We start from the raw sequence: 19,647 nt of genomic DNA on the forward strand, positions 1-19,647 counted from the left end.
GGGCCCGCGCGGGGCCGGGTTGGCCGCCCGCAGACGCAAGCCAGGCCATCCAGCGCCGGAGAGGCAGGGGGTGCCGGGGCCGGAGGGGGCCCGGCCGTTCGGGGCAGGGCGTGCAGGGCGGAGCCCTGGCCGTGGGGGGGGTATGTTAACATTTTTGTGTTTATTTCTTGAGATTTATAAGTTAGCACACCTCTCAAAAACATAAACATGCACATATGAATTTATACCAATCAATGTTCAATTTATATTGCAATTTTATCAAAATGCAAGTGTCAACAAATTGAAATGTTTTATTTAACCATTAACATATTGGATTTAATTATTTTAACTTCCTAAATGTTTAAGACTCTTTTATAGCTACAGTCTAGTAGAAATATTTTACTAAAGAGATTTAATGAATAATTATTAATTATATAATTTTCTTTATAATTTTTGTGGTGAAAATCTAAATGTTTAAGGCTCTTTTATAGCTACAGTCTAGTAGAAATATTTTACTAAAGAGATTTAATGAATAATTATTAATTATATAATTTTCTTTATAATTTTTGTGGTGAAAATCAGCAGCTGACATTTTACCAATGAGAGACATAAAGAATATTTATGTTTTTTCAATGTCTTAACTCTCACTTTTGTAAACACTTTGCAGCAATATTTTCCTTTCCTAATGATTCCCCTCTGTCATACTGAATGATTCTTTTATTTAGCCATTCTATTGATTCTTTGCTATATTATATATATATATGTAAATATACACATATATATATATATCCATGCATTACTTAACAGGAGTGATATGTTCATCTTATGTGATTTCGTAGTTGCACAAACGCATGGATGTACTTAAAAATTTAGATGGCAATGTCTACTAGCACACGTAGGTTATGTGGTATAGCATTTTGCCTTTTGGCTCTAAACCTATACATTATGTTACCAAACTGAATACTGTAGAAATTGTGACACAGTATTGAGTATTTGTGTATCTAAATATATCTACATATGGAAAAAATACAGCAAGTTATGATATGAAAGTGTAAAAATGTTATACTTGATTAGGGCACTGATCATGAATAGAACTTGTAGGACTGGATGTTGTTTTGGGTTAATCAATGAGTGAGTGGTGAAAATGTGAAGGCAAAGATGTTATTTATAAACATCGTACGCATAAACTACACTAAATTTATTTTCAAATTTTATATCATAATGCATTTAATTTCAAATGCAAGTTTTTGTCTAAAAACATTCCTGTTATAGAATTTAAGTTACTGCTCCATTGGGGATGTATATACGTACAGACACACATAAATACACGTGCACATATAGTTGTCAGACATGCACATATAGTTCTCAGAAAAGTCATGACATATTTTTGCATTAAAAAATAGAAAATTATGTCATGGCTTATCCGTAACCCAATATACATTAATTTTACAAGAGAGGGAAACATGTGGCAGGAGGGAGGGGAACGGAGAGAGAGAGGAGAGGAATTTTGATCAGGTCCTCCCAGTTAGCTAGGAACACAAGCATGAAGCACCACACAGCCTATTTAGTTAGACTTAGCTGGGAATTAAATCTCGGCCTTCCATATGGCTTCACCCACCGCACAGTAGTTTCCTTCCATTTGTATCATTGTGTTGTGCTCACTGGGGATTATTTAAAAAGCCAGTTGAGATATCTGTTTTCAACATTACTCACAACACCAAGTTGTGTTTGTGTGTTTTTGCACCAATTTCTCAAATTATTGAAATCACCTAGGTGACCAAATATTCAATTCTGTTCAAGTCAGTTTATTTCTGAAATTATCTAAACTTTGCACAAGCCACAGAGGTTAAAGGCTCAGTGCTAGAAGGTTGTCTTTATTTCAGATATTAATTCAACCATACTTCTGACTGGTCAGGTATAAACTTGGAGTTCCCACAGTCGTCTTTTCAGAAGCAGTAATTCACTAGCACAACTCACAGAACTCAAGTAGGTCTTTTTTTTTTTTTTTTTTCTTTTGCCAGTTTATTGTAGCAGATACAATTCGGAGCATAGCAGATGAGAATGCAAAGAGCAATGAATGAGTGGGTAGAGCTTCCATGATCTTTCTAGTTATATCAACTTCCCCAGGCCTTCAGTGTGTTCACCAACCTAGAAGCTCTCCAAATTCCATTGTTCTAGAGTTTTTAAATCCAATATCCAGTTTCCTTCCCTTCCTTGGAGATCAGTGGATGAAGCCAAGAGATCCCACCTTCTCAAGATCTGTTTGGTGTTTTTGGTAATAGCTGCCATCCTGAGACTACCTTAGGGCCCCATATCGTGTCACCTCATTAGCACAGGCTCAAGTGTGTTCCAGAGGAGCTTGTTACGATAACAAAAGACACCCCTAACAACTGAAAATGTCTAAGGGTTTTTAGAGCTCTGAGCCAGGCAGAGGGAAAAAGTCTAAATATCAATCAACAAATTAAACAAGAGTTACTAGTTTAATTTACTTAATATCACAGCCTCAAGCCATTTTGCAGTTTTTTACTCTTTTTTTTTGGGGGGGGAGAGGGAGAGGTTTTTGCTATAGGGAGTGTACGCTCACCAGAGAGACAGAGACAGAAAGCAAGAAATCCCCCCGCAGGAGGAATGGCCACGCCACAATCCCTTCTCCTCCATTCTCCTCTCAGGATCTTGGGTACGCCCGCACACATGCACGGCATGAGTTTTAAGCCCCCGGGTCCGGGACACAAACCGCGGTCAACTTCATGGGAGTCCAGCAACATAGCCATTACACTAACTGCTGGTCTCCAATTTTTTACTCTTTGCTTCCTTCTTTTATCTTTTTTCTTTACCCCCTTTCCTCCAAAATTACTCTAGATACTCAAGTTCTCTTCAAAGACAATATTCTCAACATCTGAGGACCAAAATTTTGTAAGATCCAAGTTTATATATCTTATTTTAGTTACGGTCTCAGACTATAATCAGATTTGGATTAAGATCCACCTTCCATTTATGGCAATATCCCCTCCTTCCCCTAAACTACGGCATCTCTATATGCTGTCCTAATAGCTAAATTTAAATGTTCATTTCAGTCTTTATATTATTGAATTTCTTTATTCCATGTAACTCTTTTGAAAGCTCTGGTAGTTTTGGAAAGCTCTCCCTTGTTAACTCCTGAGAACCATGTTGGAATATCCTCTGTGGGAGGCTTATAGCTTCCTCTTTCATCTTTTCCCTGTCCACGTTGGTATACTTTAATATTTTGCTGCAGTCAAATTTTCCTCACTTTGCTTCTTTCTGGAAGAATGAGACACATACCATTTTATAAAGAATCTATTATTCATATCCTATTGACTCCCAAATACTCCAGGACTAATCTCACTTAATATTACCAGTTTGGTATTTTCAATTACTTATTGCACATGTACTCAAGGATGCCCTACAGAAATCTCAAATTTAGCAAAACCTGATCAAACCATTATCTCCTGCCATGATATCACGACTCAAAACTATACTTCTTACATTCTCTGTTTCAAAATTAGAGCACCATTCATTTCTATCTCATCCAATCAAGTTTCAGATGTTGTCTGTCCTACTGAAATATTTGAGTCCACTCCTTCTTCTCCATTCCTCCTGCCACTAGCTTACTTAGAAATATATTGACTAAAGTAAATTTCTTCACTGAACTGAGCAAATAATTATTTTTCTAGGATTTGTTTTCTACAGTCATAAGTCGATATTTTCATGTACCAGTTTACCTTTGAAATACCAAATTTAGGGGCTGACAGGTAGTGTGGTGGATAGGGTGCTAGATTTCCATGTATCTAATCATGGTTCAAATCCCAGACTTGGTGGCTTGCTTTCTTGATTTCCCTTTCTATCTCTCTCTGTCTCTGTCTAGTCATAATTAAAAAAAAAAAAAAAAACTAATAACAAATAGAATTAAATAAACAAATAATTTTTTAAATGAGAGGAAAAAATATGTAAAACTTATCAGATAGCTTGTCTAATTAATGGTTTCCCAATGCCTATGCCTATGTGTAATGTGCAGTCCTTTAGTTCAGCATACCAATAACTTCATTATCTGCTTCCCAAAGTCCTTTTCCAATCTTCTCTCTTACCACTTTCCCTTATACACTCTGCTCCACTCGACTCCTCCTACTTCCTTGAGTCGCTCATCTCAATGCATTTTACATGCTACTTTGTTGAACCAAAATGCTCTTTTTCATCTATCACTTGTTAGTCTGAGGAAATCTAGATCATCCTTCAAACTCAGTGCAATCTGAAATTCACTTTGCATTCTTCCTCCACTCCCAAGCAGATTCATTTATTTGTTTTGGCTTCTATCACACCTAAAGAATGCCTCTATTATAAGGAAATTCATGATTGCATTTTACTAGACTCATCTTATTTAGGAGTAGGCAGTGTGTTATTTATTTTTTTTAAATCAGTTTCTGAAAGGATTTTTCTGTAAGGATTAGGACTGTGCTTGGTGCATAGGACAGACTGAACAAATATTTGTCTAAATAACGACTGACAGGATGTTTTTTATTTGCCTAGGCAGGTAAAAATCTTTGAGTACCTGCTATTTATAGAAATTTGAATCAGGTGGTAGAGGAGGGAAGTATAGAGAAACAAGAATGGAGAAGTAGAAGGAGGATCATAAACATTAAATTAAAATTTAATTCAGATTAAATTTATGCTTTCAACAATCATTTGATTGTTTTCTCTTTTTAAATTAGATAGATTTCCATAGCTTGGCTCAGAACTCTAATCTCTTGTTTGAAAATTATGTTACTAGACTCATTCTTTGCTAAAATAGTGAAAAAGTCGATGTTAAAAATAGTGGAACTATTCAACTAATATTAATGGCAATAAATTTATACTTGTGCAAAAAATATAAAAAAATGCTAGTCTATCCATTAAAAACACGAATAAATATTCCAAAATATAAATAATCTGAGACCCAGCTATAGTGGCACTAGAGGTACGTCACCACTGCACAGGATAGAGTGTATGGGAGGCTGACGTTTGATTACCGCACCAGCAGAAAGGCCAGGCAAGGTGTTGCAAATCTATAATTCTGGCTAAGTGGGAGACTGAGCAGAATTATGACATGGTGACACTCTCTCAAAAATACCTCTCTCATTCTTTTTTCTTTTTTTTTTCTGTATTTATTTCCTCTTCTCTCATTAAAACAAACAAAACAGCAAATAAATTAAATAAATGAGCTGATATTAAGTTTGGTCTTTTATCTCTGCAAATTTAAGGCAATAATCAATGACTTTCACTTCTTGTGATTTTGGAAAGACTCATTGAAGTTGGCTTTTGCTTTATAAAACAATAGACTATTTCTAAAGTTAGAAAAAAATTTTTTTCTTAAAGGAAGAAAAATATGCCACAAAGTAAACCTGCTTAAAAATTATGCCAATTTTTCCTTCAGATCAAGATGAGTGTGCTGTTTATGGCACATGCAGCCAGACCTGCCTAAATACGTATGGATCCTATGCTTGCAGTTGTGTGGAGGGCTACTTAATGCAGCCAGACAACAGATCTTGCAAGGCCAAAAATGGTAAGTTATGATCTTTTGTTCTTGTTTCCCTTCTAGAGTTTTGTGCTTGTGTGTGTGTGTGTGTGTGTGTGTGTGTGTGTGTGTATTAAGAAATGGGCTACAGTGGACCGGCAGGTGGTGTGGTGGGGCTGGATCCCATATGGCTAAGTATGTGGCTCAAGTCCCAAACCTGGAGGGGTGAAAAATATACCAGGCACATCAGGTGTGCATGCCCAAATTCCTAAAGGGAGAGTGAAGGAGAAGGGACTGTGGCATGGCCATCCCCATAGGGAGTGATTTCCTACTTTCCCTCTCTTGTCTCTTTCTGGTAGGGCACACAGTCAATGGCAAACTAAAATGAAGAAAGAAATGTGATACAACAACATGGGCTTTAGTATAATAAACTGATCCATAATTAGAAAACCAGAAAAGTTCTTTTAGTTATCACTGATGGTTATGTAACTCCTTCCATTATAGGAAGCATCTAATTAGTAAAAGCTTATTCCAAAGAAATGGATTAATTGATTTGAATTACTTATCTCTCTCCAAACTACTATAATAGTTTTTTTGTTTGTTTGTTTGTTTGTTTTTTTGGAGAGGTTTTTGCTATAGGGTGTGTGTGCTCGCCAAAAAGACAGAGAGAGATGGAGAGACAGAAAGCAAGAAATCGCCGCCAAGGGAGATGGCCATGTCGCAATCCTTTCTCCTCCATTCTCCTCTTGGGATCTTGTGCACACACACATATGCACCCTCCTGCATGAGTCCCGTGTCCAAGACTCCAACCATGGTCGACTACATGGGAGTCCAGCGACATAGCCATTATGTCAAGTGCTAGTCCCAACAGATTCTTTCTTTAAAAAAATAATTATTTACCTTCATTTATTTATTTGTTCATTCATTTATTTTAATTTGACTATAGAAGGACAGAGTGAGAGAGAGAGAGAAAGAGAAGGAAAATGAGAAAGCAAGCCACCAGGTGTGGGAATCAAACCACGGTTGGCCATGTGGAAGTCCAGCACTTTTAACCACCACATCACCTGCCAGCCCCCCACTATAATAGATTCTTAACTGCTTTCTATAGGTTTCTGTTCTGTCTCCAAAATCTGTACTCCAAATAATAATCTGCTAATATATAAACCAGATCATGCTATTTTCTTAACCAAAATCTCCTAATAACTCTCATTTACCTTAAGAGTAAAATCTGAACTCCTCCCAGGATCTCTAAAGACCTAATGATCTGGTAGCATTTTCCTTCCAATCCCTTCTCCCACTATTGTCTTCCTTAATTTTCAGAACCAATCTCATGGTTTCACCCACATTGCTCCTACCCTGGTGTCTTCCCACTTACTGTTTTTTTTTTTTTTAATCTGCCTGTAGTGCTTTTCTCTACACTATCCTCATTAATGTATTCTTATCATTCAAGGCTCAGCTAAGCAATCAACATTCAGAATAACATTCCCTAACCATTCTCTTTAATAGTAGACACCGTCTCCTCAGCTATCTTATTTCCCACTATTACTTATGCACACCCACTCTATCACTATATGATTTCCCTGTGATTTTTTTTTCTTTCTAGCACTGCCATGTAAGACTAACTTAATTATGTATTTGTTTATCATTTAATTTCTCCAGAATATTGAAAACATAATGAGAGTATTGATCTTGATGGGTTTTCATTGTTGTTTTTGTTCATTTATTCACATTTCTTGAGGCAAGAAAGGCACATCTAACAGTTTCACACCATGACCCACTCCTGCCTCAGGCAGCCTGGATCATGGGCCCAAATCTTGCCTAGTGTGTACAAGAAGACCTCTGAATGCTGACTGGGATCTTCCCATGTGGTTTCAGTATTGCAATGTTGCATTACCATCAGGATTTATCATTGCCTGGAATATATAGGTATTCAATATTTGTGCAAGGAAGAAGAAGGGAGAAAGGGAGGGAGGGAAGAAGAAGAAGTTAGGTTGTCTTTGTTTCTTTTTCTTTTCTTTTTTTGTTTTGGAGAGGTTTTTGCTATAGAGCGCGTGCACTCACCAGACAGACAGAGAGATAGCAAGAAATCACCCCCCCCCAGGGGGGATGGCCAGTCTACAATCCCTTCTCCTCCATTATCCTCTCGGGATCTTGGGCACACACACACACACACACACACACGCCCGGCATGAGTTCTAAGCCACTGGATCCTGGACTCGAACCGTGGTCGACTACGTGGGAGTCCAGCGACATAGCCATTACGCTAACTGCTGGTCCCGAGGTTATCTTTCTAAAAAAATTACTAAAGAGTGCTCAACTATTCAAAATTTGAATTTCATATCTCAAATCTGCCTTTTACTGCTTACCTGCAAATAACATCAGTAGTTTTTAGACAGTTTTCAATCTACAACAAACAGTAGTATTGCTGATTGACTACTGAGCTGGATTTGAGCTGTGCTAGAAATTGTAGGATAATATTAAATTTTTGTGAGTTGAATTCACTTGAGAATAATATATATTATATACCTGATAGTCCATCTAGCTTTTTCTAACTTCCCTTAAATCCAGTGTCATCTCATGAAGTTTCACATTGTGATATATTGATAAATTAACGAGTGTCCTTCTTGTCCTCCCCCTTATTAGCAACTGGTAAATTAGACATGGGATGGAATTCTCTTTTCCAAAGCCAGACTGAAAGAAGCATTGGGTTTGCTCAGCAAGCTGCTGCTGTTGGCTCCCTTTACACCTAACCTCATGTTATAATTTCAGTCATTTCTCTGAATAGTTATTAATTTTCTAGAAAAGATAATTATATACAAAAACACAAAGAAACACTTTTTTTACTTTTTAGTTCATTTTGTTGAATAATTGACTTGGTTTGTAGAGTCCTACTTATTTTTCAGGGGCAATATTTGAGAAAAATTAGGTCAGGTAATATGTTTCTTTTCCCACCACTGAGAGTACTGATTTAAAATATTGATAGACTAAAGAAGTTGGAGACTTGTTCGGTGCTGTTTTTTATTGATCCAGACAATACTGCTGTAGATACACGAGGAGACTGTAATATAACAAACTCTATACAAGAAATAACTTCTCCTCATACACATGGAGGTTATCTAACAGTAATAGGCTATAACCAGAGAAGAAGAGCACATGATAATGTCATATTATATCAAGGAAAATGGATGACTGAGGAATTGATAATGAAGTATACATGTCCCTTCACCCTAAGTCCTTAGCTTCCTGACAATGCTGACCTATAAAGTCTGAAAAATACACAGTTGCCTTGGAAATGTTGCAGTTGTTTATAGTATTTAAAAAATGAGTTGCTAGCGATACGGTTGTAAGTCTATAACAAACACTGACCAAGTTTAAAGGTTACATGGATATTTAAACCAATGTATTTGTACAATGTAAGAGGAAAATGATCAGTTTTGCAGTGGTTTTCTTATATTTATTTCAAACGAGGCAAAGGGCATTTGTTGCTCTTCAGTTAAAACTTCAGTTAGTGCATCAAGTTTTAAAAATCTGGGGAGATTTTATTATATTGTAGCATGACTATGCTTCTCAAGTACTATAAAAAAGTTAAAAATAAGCCACAGTTTTCTTTTTTGTTTTCGTTTTTGTTTTCAGATTTTTTCATTAAAGAGCATGTATCCACCAGAGAGACAGTGAGAAGGAAAGTGAGAAATCACCCCTTAGGGTATAAAGCCAGAATATGTTTACTCCTGGGATTTTGGGGTTGCATGCAATCATGCCTGGCATGATTCTCTTGCTGGATCTGGGACTCGAACTATGGTTGACCATGTAGGAATCCAGTGACCAACAACTACACCTGCTGACCAGAGAGATTTTTTTTTTTTTTAAGAATCTGCCATTGCTACTATCAGCTATACAGCTGCTAAAATTAGCCACATTCTTTTTCTCCATTTTCCTATAATTCTACTCTACTGGAACTAGAACCTGACTTCCTTTTCAAGTCAAACCAGAGTTCCAGGTCTCAGAGAAGCTGCAGAGAGTGGATAACTATGGAAGGTCAGAATAGACTGGCCCAAAGCATGGGATGTGTATAAAGGATCTCCCGACTTAATACTAAATACATACATACATACATACATACATACATACAAATAATTAGGAACAGTATAGAAATACCAAGTCCAAGTGATGCAATAGAAAGCTAGGATTAGACCCAAGAAGAGGATGTTCTGCAAAAGCTGTATAAGGTGATAAAATAAAAGTTCTTGGGACAATTGGCTCTTTATGTGTAGGAGAGAGAAGCAGACTCAAATGACTAAAGCTGCTTATGAAAGTGCTGAACTAGTTTAGTACTGAACAGGATTATGGCCTCTTCCCAACTGCAGGCGCTACTCTCTTAATGACTGAGTTCAATTCCTATAACTAAGCCGTTAAGTGAATTGACTAGGTTGTTAAGTGAGTTGGTCAATAAACAAGGAGTTTAAAGGCGAATGTCTCGTGGTATGTCATGGCACCACAGGGTATATACATTTTTTCAATCGCTATCACACTAATGTAATTCTATAATTTTTATTTATTCTGAATACCACTAGGGGTGCCCAATAAAATACAAATTTATACATAACATATGTAGTCTTGCATGATTGTGAACACTTTCTGTAGTGAATATTGACTGTGGGAATGAGACAGAGACAGAAAGGCTGTTCCCTTAACTCACACAAACTGAGAACAGGGACTCCCCACATTGGAGTACTGGTTGTAAGTCCAAGTGGTGGTGAAACAGGGAGGTCATTAAATGAGGAGTAAGTGTATTCACCCCCAAACCAGTGCCTGCTGCATCTTATTTTCAATGTGGCAATTGATAGTAATTAAGCAGATTAATCTAAGTTAATTGGTTATCCCTTCTTTGCAATAGAATGCTTGAGCCCAAGTAAAATTCATAAGCCTTAGGAGTACCTTTAACAAATAAATCTCTAATAGAGGGCAGCGACTTGGGGGCACTATGGCAGATGGGTGAAGAGATTAATGTCAGGCAGGAGGCCTTTTTATTCCTCTTAATTTCTTTAAGGCAGACAGATTCTTTTCCTGTCTACACTTAATGAGATTGAGTCTGAATACTGAAATGTAGAATCACTGTCTGTTTTTCCACCTGATATTATGTGTTTTTTAATTCAAAATGATTAGTTTCTATCCCAGTCATGTTGGTCTAAGTGGCAGAATGTTGCTGCACGAGGTTGGGGCTGCATGGAAGATCCAGGTTTAGATCCTGGACCGACCTGAACAGGAGGCAATGGTAGTGTACACCCGTAATTCTAGCTAACTGGGAGACTCGGTCAGGGATTGCAATGGCAAGACCCTGTTGAAAATGCCTCTCTCTCATTTAAAAACTGAAGTAATTTCCAAAAGAACAGAAGACTGACAAATATATTTTAAAAAATAACTTTGGGGACCACCAGATGACATAGTGGTCATGTCGCTGGACTCCCACAAGGCTGACCATGGTTCAAATCCTGGTCTTGGTGGCTTGAAAATCATGCCAAGCACATGTGCTCCCATGCCCAAGATCCTAGGAGGAGAACGGAAGAGAAGGGATTGCCATGTTGCCATCCCTCCTGGGGGGTAATTTCTCACTTTCCCTCTCACTGTATCCATCAGTCTTTCTCTCTGCAATTGCACATGCCCTAAGGCAAAAAAAAACCCTCTTATTAAAAAAAAAGTAACTTTGATTTAAATATGCAATATACCTGTAGAGGAAGAGACATACGAAAATGCAAATATTATAAGGGAACAGTCATTACTTTGGAATTGAACGCACACTAAAAACTAGTAATCAAATTAAATGCTAGGACTTGTCATTTGAAAAAAAAAATTTTTTACAAACAACTGTGCATAAGTACCTCATAAAAGTTCCTGTATATTTTTACATTTTAAAGAATAGTTCTAATAATGACTTATCCAATCTGAAAATGAGATTTCTTTAACATTTTCATCCTTTTATTTTGAATGATGCATGTTTCACATATTTTGTAAAAATATGTGTTGAACGTGTGCACCTGGGGCTGAAAGCAGGCACATGGAGAACCTATGAGGCCAAAATAGTGAAGGGTGTCTAACTTAGGAACTGTTGGCCATTTTACTCCTGATAAACTCAGGCTTCTTAGAGCATACTTTTCAGAGGCCTAACCACTCACTGAAGGCAGGCACTGATTACACACAAATTCTCCCAAACCACTGGGGCTGGGCTGACTTACCTGAAGCCATCACAAAATAACGAACACTAACTCATTTAGTGTTCATCACTGTAGAGGGAGTACATTAAATGCTTCCCTGGGAGAGAGTGTGTATCTCCTTGCCATGGAGCAACCAGAGCAGTGAAAGAAGCCGGTCCACGAAACAATGTTGGGAAGTTATTACAACTGACATTTTGCTGTCCGTTGATTTAAAGGAAAAAAAAATAACACAACAAGAACAGGCTGCTTAAGCAATGAAACTCTTAGAGGTAAAACCAGAAATCATAATCTCTATATCATCCAAGAAAGCACCTGTCTAGGTGATGTTAGGGAGGGAATATCGCTGTATCACTTGCTGCTTTACTGTAATTCTTAAGAAGAATAAAAAAGAGAAAATGTAACTTCTTGTAGCTCATACTTCACAACTCTAGGGATAATTTAACATATGCTACCACAAAGTTTAAGATTTTCTTTTGAATGTTAGAAAAATCACCCATGATGTTCGGCCAGAGCTGGTTCTGCTTGTCGGGATAGTGGGGAATTGTCTGCCTCAGAGTATCGTCTTCTCATCAGTCACTTCAGCAGTGCTTGACATTCAGCTATTAAAATGCTATTTGTCTTTAAAAAGTTCCGCTTATTGGGAACCAGCAGTTAGCGTAATGGCTATGTTGCTGGACTCCCACGTAGTTGACCGCGGTTCACGTCCCGGATTCAGTGGCTTAAATCTCACGCCGGGCGTGTGTGCGTGCGTGCCCAAGATCCCGAGAGGAGAATGGAGGAGAAGGGATTGCGGCGTGACCATCCCCCCTGGGGGGTGATTTCTCGCTTTCTGTCTCTATGTCTCTCTCTGTCTGTCTGGCGAGCGCACACGCCCTATAGCGAAAACCTCTCAAAAAAAAAAAAAAAGTACCCCTTATTAAAATGTAAGTAATTTTAGGAAGGGTAACATATTAAGTCTTAGTAACCTTAATAACCTATGAAACTCGTGGACCAGGTCTGTTTCAGTATACCATCTGGCTAAGAAGAGCTTCCTACAGAATGACTGGTGCATGAAGCTTCTCCATTCAGGGTTTTTACTATTTTTAGTTGTCCAAAGGTCTACTTCGTGGATAATTTAGCATTTTATTGATCTGCAACTGTGAATGGCACTCGATAGCATGATGGTTTGTGAGATGGTCTTAGCTAGAAATGAGCTTAGCAGATCCAAACCATCGTAGTGAGGAGCATGTGTTCTTTGCCCTGCCACATATGCATGGATGAAATTGTATGCATTATGGTAGATAGTAAGGGGCAGAAAAGTAGCTCAATGCCTGGAACAGAAGATGTGCTTGGCAAATGCTTGTTGGCTGCTGTTGACAATTTACTGAACAATTAGGAAGCAGAATGAAGGCACGGGGATGTAGAGAAAAAATGAGTCAAAAGACTGAAAGTCAAAGGAGAATGGTATCTTCTGACAGTTTTGTGTTATTAGTCAGGAATGACTCTGGCTTTGGTGAGGCAGTAGCATGAGAAAGTGATTCAGGAAACTCGACACAATCTTCCTAAGAGTGTCCTCTCCATCAAGCCCCATCCCTCTTTAGATAAATTTACAATCTTGTTACAAACCGTGTGTCCCCTATTCAAATGCAGCTGGAGAACAAGCTCCCTTAACCGCAATCAGACCAGGTCACCTAAAACCCTATTTTATAAACATTGTAGGACTACCAGGCTTCCTATTCGTAGGCATGTAGTCTGGCCATCAAAGTATTTCTTATTCTATGGAATATTTCCATGCTGTCTTCTATGGCTCATCATTCAGTCTTAAACCACATGCTGTGGCAGGACACAGCACAGTTTTCTGATGAATTTTCCACTACTCAAGTTACACAACAAACCTTTTTTCCCTACTCTCACACTATCAGTTCGTGTGCCAGTGTTGGTATGTAAAAACCCCTCATGAATATTCTCTGGTAGTTTTTTGTTTGGTTGGTTACTTGTTTGGGGGTTGTTTTGTTTCTTTATTTTTGTTAGGTGCCATTATCATCACAGTCAAGCACCTTTCTTGACATGTCTAATCTTTTCTCCAGTAAAAAAGTTGCAAGTTTAGTAAATATGGTATCTTATGTGTCATAACACCATTCATTTACCCATAGTTCAATAAACTATCACCCAAGGAAAGAATGCATATCTTCAAACTTTCTTTGTAACTTACATTTTTTTTTTGAGAGGTTTTTGCTATAGGGGGTGTGCACTCACCAGAAAGAGAGAGAGAGACAGAGAGACAGAAAGTGAGCAATCACCCCCCAGGCTGATGGCCATGCCACAGTCCCTTCGCCTCCATTCTCTTCTTGGGATCTTGGGCACACACGCACATGTGCCCGGCACGAGTTTAAGCCAAAGGGTCTGGGATTCTAACTGTGGCCCGCTACATGGGAGTTCAGCGACATAGCCACTACACTAACAGCTGGTCCCATAACTTACATTTTAAATGCAATCTAGCTGAGGATATCTCTGTTTGGGTATTAAGAATTATGTGACCATATTTAGGGGCTCTCAATTTGATAATCAATAAACTTGTTTTTATATATGGCATAACAGGCACAAATTTCTATCTTGTTTCTTAATTTTTTGTAGAATAATTGTTGAACTATTAATTAAATCCTCAATTTAAAATGCAAGATAATTTTTACTGTGCTGTACAATTAACACTCTTTACTTATATTAAAATTAGACAAAAGTAATAAAAAATAAAAAGAAAAGAAGCACACATAAATTCATAGAATTTACAAGTGTTTAAATAGTTGAGGCAAGACTATACATGTGTATACAACTTTTCTATTGCTTTATTTGAGGGAAAAAAATGTAGCTATTGAAATTCTCAGAAAAAAAGGTTAAAACCTAAGAAGTAGAAAGAATAATTTTGTCCTTTCTTATGAAAAACAAAATTCTGGGAGGAGCCTTTAAAGCATCTCTATATCAATTGCAATAGGGATTGAAAACCTCAGGAGGAATAATAGTGATTAGAGAATCCTATCGCACACCTTTCCCTGGAGATCATGCTTGTCCTTGACAGAGAATACTAATATTCTGCCTATTTACCCTAGTCAAGCCATCTAGTGTCATTTTCGTCCTGAGAAGAGAATATTTGTTGCATTAATTTCATTTTCAGATATGTGTGAGGATTTCTTTTTAGCCCTAAAACTCACACAGCCTCTATCTGTGCCTTCCATAAAAGATAATTTTGGTGAAATTATTAGATAAATTATATCTTAATGCTCTTCGAATGTCTCAAACAACATACAATCAGGTTTCAAAGAACAATTTGATAAAGGAGCTGGAAGTTTTATATATCATCATCATTGAATGTCTAGAGTAGTTAATCTCTATAATAGCAAAATAGAAAATCACGATCTTAAATATAGGTTGTATATTTACATCCTTTGGCAGCCCTGTCAGAAAACAGTGAAATAGATTAAATGTCCTTTCCTTTTTCCTACCTCTAGATAATGAGTTTTCGTATATCTACTTCCCTCCTCCTTATTCTAAGGTGATGATCTTATTTCATATTTCCCTGAGAAAATGGAAGCAATTAAACAAGAACTTTCTCACCCCAACTTCATTAAATCTACAAGTTTATGTGAATCTAGAAATAATCACTCCACCTTCCTTTTATTTGAATTGAAGAGCAAACTTTTTCCATCAAAGGCCATTCCTGTAATTGTGCACCAATTCTGTCTTTTCTCACCTACACAAAGATTGATTAGACTCATATAATTGTCTTCTTTATTAGATTTTCTCTTCTCTTAGATCATTTCCATTAGGATAAAAGCATAGTATAAAGACAATGTAAAACAGCTTCCCTTAAGCACATACTTTCCCCCAGCTACTACTCCATTTTTCTTTGTTCTTTGAGGAAAACTCACAGAGTGTGTTGTCTCCTTCTCCACATCCTCCTTTTCTATTCTGAATTCACTTTAGAGGGCTTTACATTATTCTTATCACTCACACTTATCGAAATCATCAGTTATCTCCAGTTGCCTAAAGAGGCAATTACTGGTCTTTATCTCACAACTAATGATCGCCTCCATCTTGAATATTTTCCTTTTTAAAGCAGCACATTCTTGGAATTTTGCTTTCACCTTATTGAGCAGTTTTCCTCAGGTCATTTTGCTCCATTGTCCTCATTTTGGCACTGTTTTTGTTCGTTTGTTTGTTTTAATTGTTTCGTTTTGCTATAGGGCAGGAATTCTCACCAGAGACACAGAGAGACAAAAAGTGTGAAATCATCCTCCAGGGGAGATGGTTATGCTGCAGTCCCTTCTCCATTTTCCTCGTAGGATTGTGGGCACACATGCACATGTGCCTGGCATGAGTTTTAACCCACCAGGTCCGAGACTTGAACTACAGTCAACGACTATGTGGGAGTCCAGCAATGTAACCATTATGCCATTGCTGGTCCTAACTCCTATCTATTTTTGGCATGATTCAAAGTTCTGTCCTTTAGACATCTCTCTTATTTATTGATTTTTAGCTCTCTCATCTTGTATCGTGGCTTCAAAAACACATCCTTTTCTATGACTTTAAAAAATGATGTTGATACTGAGTCTTCCACGTTTATTTTGTTGTTGCTCATTTGTTTTTTATTTTACCAGAGGGCACATGTGCTCACTGGAAAGAGACAGAGAGAGGAGAAGATTCCCCACATCAAGAGGAATGATCGTATCACAATCCTTTCTCTTCCATTTCTCCCTCCTATTGGAATTTGACAGGGTGCACATACATGAACCGGGCATGTTTGTCAATCCACATATTTTCCCTTTTTTAAGAGATATTTTTGCTATCAGAGAGAAAAAGAAAGTGAGCAATCACTGCCCCCTCCATCCAAGGTGGGATGGCCATGCCATAATACTACCGTTCCCACTCTCCTCTCAGGATCTTGGGCATGGATGCACACATGCCTAGTGTGAGTTTTAAGCTTCCAGGTCTGAGACTCTTAACAGTGATTGACTACTTGGGAGTCCAGCTATGTAACCATTACACTATCTGCTGGTCCCCCAGCTGTATACTTAATAACTGCATTCAGATAATTTACTGAAATACTAAACTCTATGTGTCCCAAAGTGACTTCTTGATTCTTTCTTAATGGTGCTCTTTCTCTAATGTTACCCATCTTGATAAATGTCACCTTCATTCACCTAGTTGTTCAGAACAAAACATCAAAGTCATCCTTGATACCACTCTTTCTCTCAAACTCTTAGTTTCCACCCTTCTAAACAATTCTGCATTGAACTACCCTCTCTAAGGAGCAGCTTTCAACTCCATTATTACCTATGCTTTACTTATCTTACTAGAATTTATCACTTCCAAATAATAGTAAGTAGTATTTATTTACCTGCTTATTGTCTCCTCCCCAAAAATAGAAGTTTTGTTAAAATGGGGATTTTTGTTCATTTTATTCACTGCTGCATCTCTAGCATCTAGAGCAGAGTCTGGCAGAACTAGCCATACTCAGTAAGTGTTTGTTGATGAATAAATAAATATGCACAAGTTGAGATAGTATTTTCTTTTTAGGAGCCAAATTAAATGCGACCTTTTTAAGAATCCACATTTTCAAACAGGAACTATTTTATGAATAGAAGTTCCTTAAAAGCAATTTTCAAATACGCCAATATCCATTATATTTTAAACTCAGACATTGCCAATTTACAAAACAGAAGAACATGAGAGTTGAGAAAATGTGTTCCCATAGCTAGTTTCTACTGGCTACAATTTTTAAAATGACAGGAGATTCTAAAGTAGCTATTAGCCACTTCTCAATGACTAATGTGACCACTCATTTCTAGATGATCTTTTGGTGCTGATATTCATCTAATAACTCAAAATTAGAAAGAAATATACTATGAGATTTTGAGGATTACTAATATAAAACTTCAATGCTTATCAATTTAAATTTTTCATCTTTTTTTTCTGAGTTAAATCACTATGCATTACTTATTTCATTGTCCTATTGAAATATATTGTCATTTATAAAATTATTGAATCAATTAAAATATTTTAAAAACCACTGAGACATTTCCCCATTTTTCACTCATTTATTGAAATTTTGACATATGTGCAGTAAGGCCTTAAGATATTAGAGGAAAGACCTCTTTGGTCTGGAGGTCCAGCTATCTGCAGGGAAATTGTGAGAACTCCTAACCTGCAAAACAAGATGTTTGTGTGTGTGTGTGTGTGTGTGTGTGTGATGATATTATTAGCTTCTGTGTTCTTGTAAAATTAATCTTCTTGAGAACCAATGTATTTCTTTTAAAATTTGCTACAGGGCACAGTGAACTTGCTACAGGTGGGAGAGAGAAAAGAGAGACAGAGAGAGAGAGAGTGCGAAAGTACTTCTCAGGGGAGTATGGCCATGCTGCAATTCTTTCTCCTCCATTCTCTTGGAATGTTGGGTACTCAGGCACATGTGCCCAGTATGTTTTTTGTTTGTTTGTTTGTTTGTTTGTTTTTAAAGCCAGCACTCAGACCACGAAGTCTGCTTTGTTGGATCCAGTTGCCATAACTGCCACATCACCACCTAGCCTGAGAAATTATGTCTTTTATTACTTTCAGCTATCATATTTAAAATTGAAATTTCCTTGCAATGAAGATACCAGAATTTCACTAAGTAAAGTCTAAAACAGCAAAACAATTATTTCTCTGAGGTCTATGGTTGGTTCAGGTTGTTTGGTATTTTACTAAGTAAGATTTTCAGTGCCAAAGGCAAGATTACTAAAAGCAGTTGTAGGCATTGGACTAAGGGTTCAATACTAATGTTATCATTTTCTGAAGTTTGCTCTACTTTCTTTTTTACTGTTTCTTTTTCTCTTTCTTTTCCCCCCCCCCATTTGTTGTAATTTGTCAGGGGTTACATGTGCTTGCAAGAGCAAGATGAAAACACAAAGAGGAGGGAGAACGCACCCTCTGCAGTGGGACACAGTCACACTGCCCTTTCCCCACTGCTTCATTGTGTTGGGAATTTGGACACGTACACACACATCCGCAATGTCTTTTTCAGGCTGAGAGGACTGGGATTCTAACTGTGCTGTTGGCCATGTGGGATCTGCTTTACTCAACCGCAGACCACAGGGCCGTCCTTCTTCCTATTTCTTTCAATGACACCAGCATTCTATCCTCTCCATCACCTCTATTTTCACTAAGAATGTTACCACATATGGCACTTCTTTTATGTCGTGCACCAAACTGAACAGGAACAAATATTTCTTTTCCAGTCACCTAATTCCTTTTCAGATTCACTTCAGAATGCTACCATCAAGGCAGTGTGTAAATAACATTTACATTTTTTCTTCCTATCCAACATAAATTTCCTTCCTATCTGAGATAAATTTAATCCACTTAAAAAGTAGAAGCAAAACCAGACCATTTAGAAAACTAAATGAGTAATCTATTTTTCCCTGTGTATTCTACTCACCGAATAGTATCCTAGATAATATTTCTCGCTTGACCTTCTTAAAGCAGTTTCAATAGCATTGTACTCTATTTCTAGAATTAACACTGGCTTCTCAGTGTATCCTGAGTTAAAAATAGGTATCTTTTTTAACATTTAGTTACCTGTGTAATTTTTTTTCAACGTACTTTCTCAACTACTATAAAACTAGGAATTGAATCCACTCAACAGCTATAGGACCTTAAGCAAATTACCTTCCTTCTATGTACATCAGTTTTGCAATCTGTAAAATATGGATAAGAATCTGATTTTATGAGTCTATGGTATACTACAAACATAAAGCATATATTATCATGTCTGACTCCTAAAGTATTCTCAGATAAGATTAGCTATTTTTACTGTAATTATGAAGAACTTCTACTAGAAATACATGCTTTGCCTTCCAGAAAACTGAAAAATTGAAGTCTATATCTCTTTAACATGTTCTGGTCTTTCACAGTTGTGCTTTTGTCAAAGCTGTTTCTATTACC

At 37.2% G+C, this 19,647-nt stretch overlaps 1 protein-coding gene across 1 annotated transcript in view; it reads left to right on the plus strand.

Annotated features, from left to right (window-relative positions):
* LRP1B (LDL receptor related protein 1B) overlaps positions 1–19,647 on the plus strand; it is a 1,871,701-nt gene that overhangs the window by 743,667 nt on the left and 1,108,387 nt on the right. Inside the window, exon 8 of the mRNA XM_027765590.1 lies at positions 5,405–5,533. Within this exon, the coding sequence (XP_027621391.1) occupies positions 5,405–5,533 (129 nt within the window). The remainder of the gene's footprint in view (positions 1–5,404; positions 5,534–19,647) is intronic.

The sequence above is a fragment of the Tupaia chinensis genome, unplaced genomic scaffold (assembly GCF_000334495.1).
Source record: "Tupaia chinensis unplaced genomic scaffold, TupChi_1.0 Scaffold138757_1, whole genome shotgun sequence".
NCBI lineage: Eukaryota > Metazoa > Chordata > Mammalia > Scandentia > Tupaiidae > Tupaia > Tupaia belangeri.